The sequence below is a fragment of the Penaeus vannamei genome, chromosome 1 (genome assembly GCF_042767895.1).
Source record: "Penaeus vannamei isolate JL-2024 chromosome 1, ASM4276789v1, whole genome shotgun sequence".
NCBI classification, from domain to species: domain Eukaryota; kingdom Metazoa; phylum Arthropoda; class Malacostraca; order Decapoda; family Penaeidae; genus Penaeus; species Penaeus vannamei.
In genome coordinates this window covers 9,223,449-9,225,948 of record NC_091549.1, presented here as the reverse complement: position 1 = coordinate 9,225,948, position 2,500 = coordinate 9,223,449, and the positions used below count along the sequence as shown (strand labels likewise).

Genomic DNA, 2,500 nt, shown 5'->3' with positions numbered 1-2,500 from the left:
GGGTCGACGGGGGCTGATTAAGGAGGCTAATGAAGGCGTCAGCAGATTAGGGTCGAGTTGAAAAGCAGGGTGAGTTTGCCTTTTAGTTAAGTTGGTGGTGGTTAAGTCTGGTTGAACAGACGCGTGGTTAGGACTTTAATTAAGGAATCGGTGATTAGGTCTTGTTGAAAAGACCGTGGTAAGTACCTTAATTAAGAATCGGTGGTTCTGTCTAATTGAAAAGACGATGGTTTGGACCTTAATTAAGGACCGTGGTTAGGACCTTAATGAAGGAGTCACTGATTTGGTTGATTTGAAAAGACGGTGGTTAGGTTCTTAAAAAAGACAGTGGTTAAGGACTTAATAAAAGAGTCAGTGGTTAATTCTAGATGAAAAAGAATTAAGGTTTCAGTGGTTCGGACTGGTTGAAAAGATCTTAATGGTTAGGATCTGAAAAGACGGTAGTTAGCAACTTAATTCAGAAGTCAGTGGTTAGCAAATGAATTGCTGACGTCGATAGTGGTTTACTGATAGCAATAATTTGATATCTTAATACTGGTGTTTAACAGTTTCCTTATTTCATAATTAATAGCGATAATTTCCGATGTCTGACGATAGTTTCTTCATTTTATACCTCAACTTGGGTACTGTCATGAATTATTTCGGTGTGACATATGATTGATTAATGTTCTCGGTATATAGGAATGTGTTGCTGTGACCGTTAAATGCATCTTTATCATAAGTATTAGTAGTAATTTCAAAATAATCATTATCATGTCTTAGCATTGATTTCTTAATAATTATCATATTTATTAGTAGTAATTTCATAACAGTCATGACTATTATCACAGTAATATGCAATTATTTTTCTCTTTTCATGTTACATAGTCATAAATCTCTTACTATTATCATTATTTAAGAACATCTTACCTATTCTGCTTCCTTATCTCATTTATTATTCCAATCACCTTATTTCCTTATCTCTCTCATTTATTATTACCTAACTCCCTTATCTTTATCACCATCAATACCTAACTTCCTTATCTATCTGATTCATTATCATCATTATCTCACTTCCTTAACTAGCTTTAGTTATCTTCATGACCTAACTTCACTATCTCTGTGATTCATTATCATTTTGTCCTAACTTCCTTATCTATTGTTGTTTATCATTGCCATGACCCAACTTCCCTATCTACCTTTATTTATCAACATCATCACCTGACTTTCTTCTCTAACTTTATTTATCATGATCATCACCTAACTTTCTTCGTTAACTTATCTATCATTATCATCATTGTATAAAATATCTCATCTATCTATACTTATCATCATCACCAAACGTCTTTATCTATCTATAATCATCGCAAACATCATCATCTTCTAACCTACATCATAACCTACACTAACCACATACGGAAAACCACATAGGACTTACCTGAACACATTGTACTGAACCCAGGTCTTGGACCCGTCGAAGTCCTCCATCACAGCTCGGAGTTGGTGAGGCTCCCATGTGGTCAGCTTGTGCAGCATGTCCAGGCCTACATGAGAGCAACATGAGAGCGTTTATGTGGTTTACGGTTGGAGAGAGGAACAGCTTGTGTAACTTGTCCATGCCTACATGATAGCAACATGAGAGCGTTTATGTGGTTTACGGTTGGAGAGAGGAACAGCTTGTGTAACTTGTCCAGGCCTACATGATAGCAGCATAGCGTTTATGTGGTTTACGGTTGGAGAGAGGAACAGCTTGTGTAACTTGTCCAGGCCTACATGATAGCAGCATAGCGTTTATGTGGTTTACGGTTGGAGAGAGGAACAGCTTGTGTAACTTGTCCAGGCCTACATGATAGCAACATGAGAGCGTTTATGTGGTTTACGGTTGGAGAGAGGAACAGCTTGTGTAGCTTGTCCAGGCCTACATAAGAGAAACATGAGAGAGTTCATGTTGTTTACGGTTGGAGAGAGGAACAGCTTGTGTAGCTTGTCCAGGCCTACATAAGAGCAACATGAGAGAGTTCATGTTGTTTAATGGTTGGAGAGAGGAACAGCTTGTGTAGCTTGTCCAGGCCTACATGACAGCAACATGAGTGGAATGGTGGTGATGACTGTGGTGATGATAACATGGTGGCAGCAATGATAGGTGGAGTGATAATGGTGGTGGTGATAATCAGTAGTAATAGTTATAATAATGGTGACGATGATGACAATAATAGTGATAATGATGGTAATAATGATTATGATGATGACAATAATAATGATAATGATGACAATCATAATTTTAATTATGATAATAATAATAACAATAATATTGAAAAATAACAATAATAACAAGATCAAGAAGGAAAATAAGAACAGCAATAACGACATCCCAAAATAACAGCGACGGCCAACAGGACCACAATATCCATTAACCACCAAAAGAACCCGAAGGATGCGTCTCACCGATCCAGTGGTCCTGCGCAGGATCTCCGAAGCCATCCTTGTAGTCCTGGAAAGTGCGGTTGAACGGCTCGCGTCC

General features: G+C 38.0%; 1 protein-coding gene across 2 annotated transcripts in view; it reads right to left on the bottom strand.

Annotated features, from left to right (window-relative positions):
* LOC113813554 (ficolin-1) overlaps window positions 1–2,500 on the bottom strand; it is a 13,364-nt gene that overhangs the window by 1,272 nt on the left and 9,592 nt on the right. For both annotated transcript variants that reach the window (XM_070133850.1, XM_027365558.2), the window contains 2 exons: window positions 2,425–2,500; window positions 1,418–1,523 (listed from right to left, as the gene is read on the bottom strand). The exon at window positions 2,425–2,500 is cut by the window's right edge and continues 60 nt beyond it. In XM_070133850.1, the coding sequence (XP_069989951.1) occupies window positions 1,418–1,523; window positions 2,425–2,500 (182 nt within the window). The remainder of the gene's footprint in view (window positions 1–1,417; window positions 1,524–2,424) is intronic.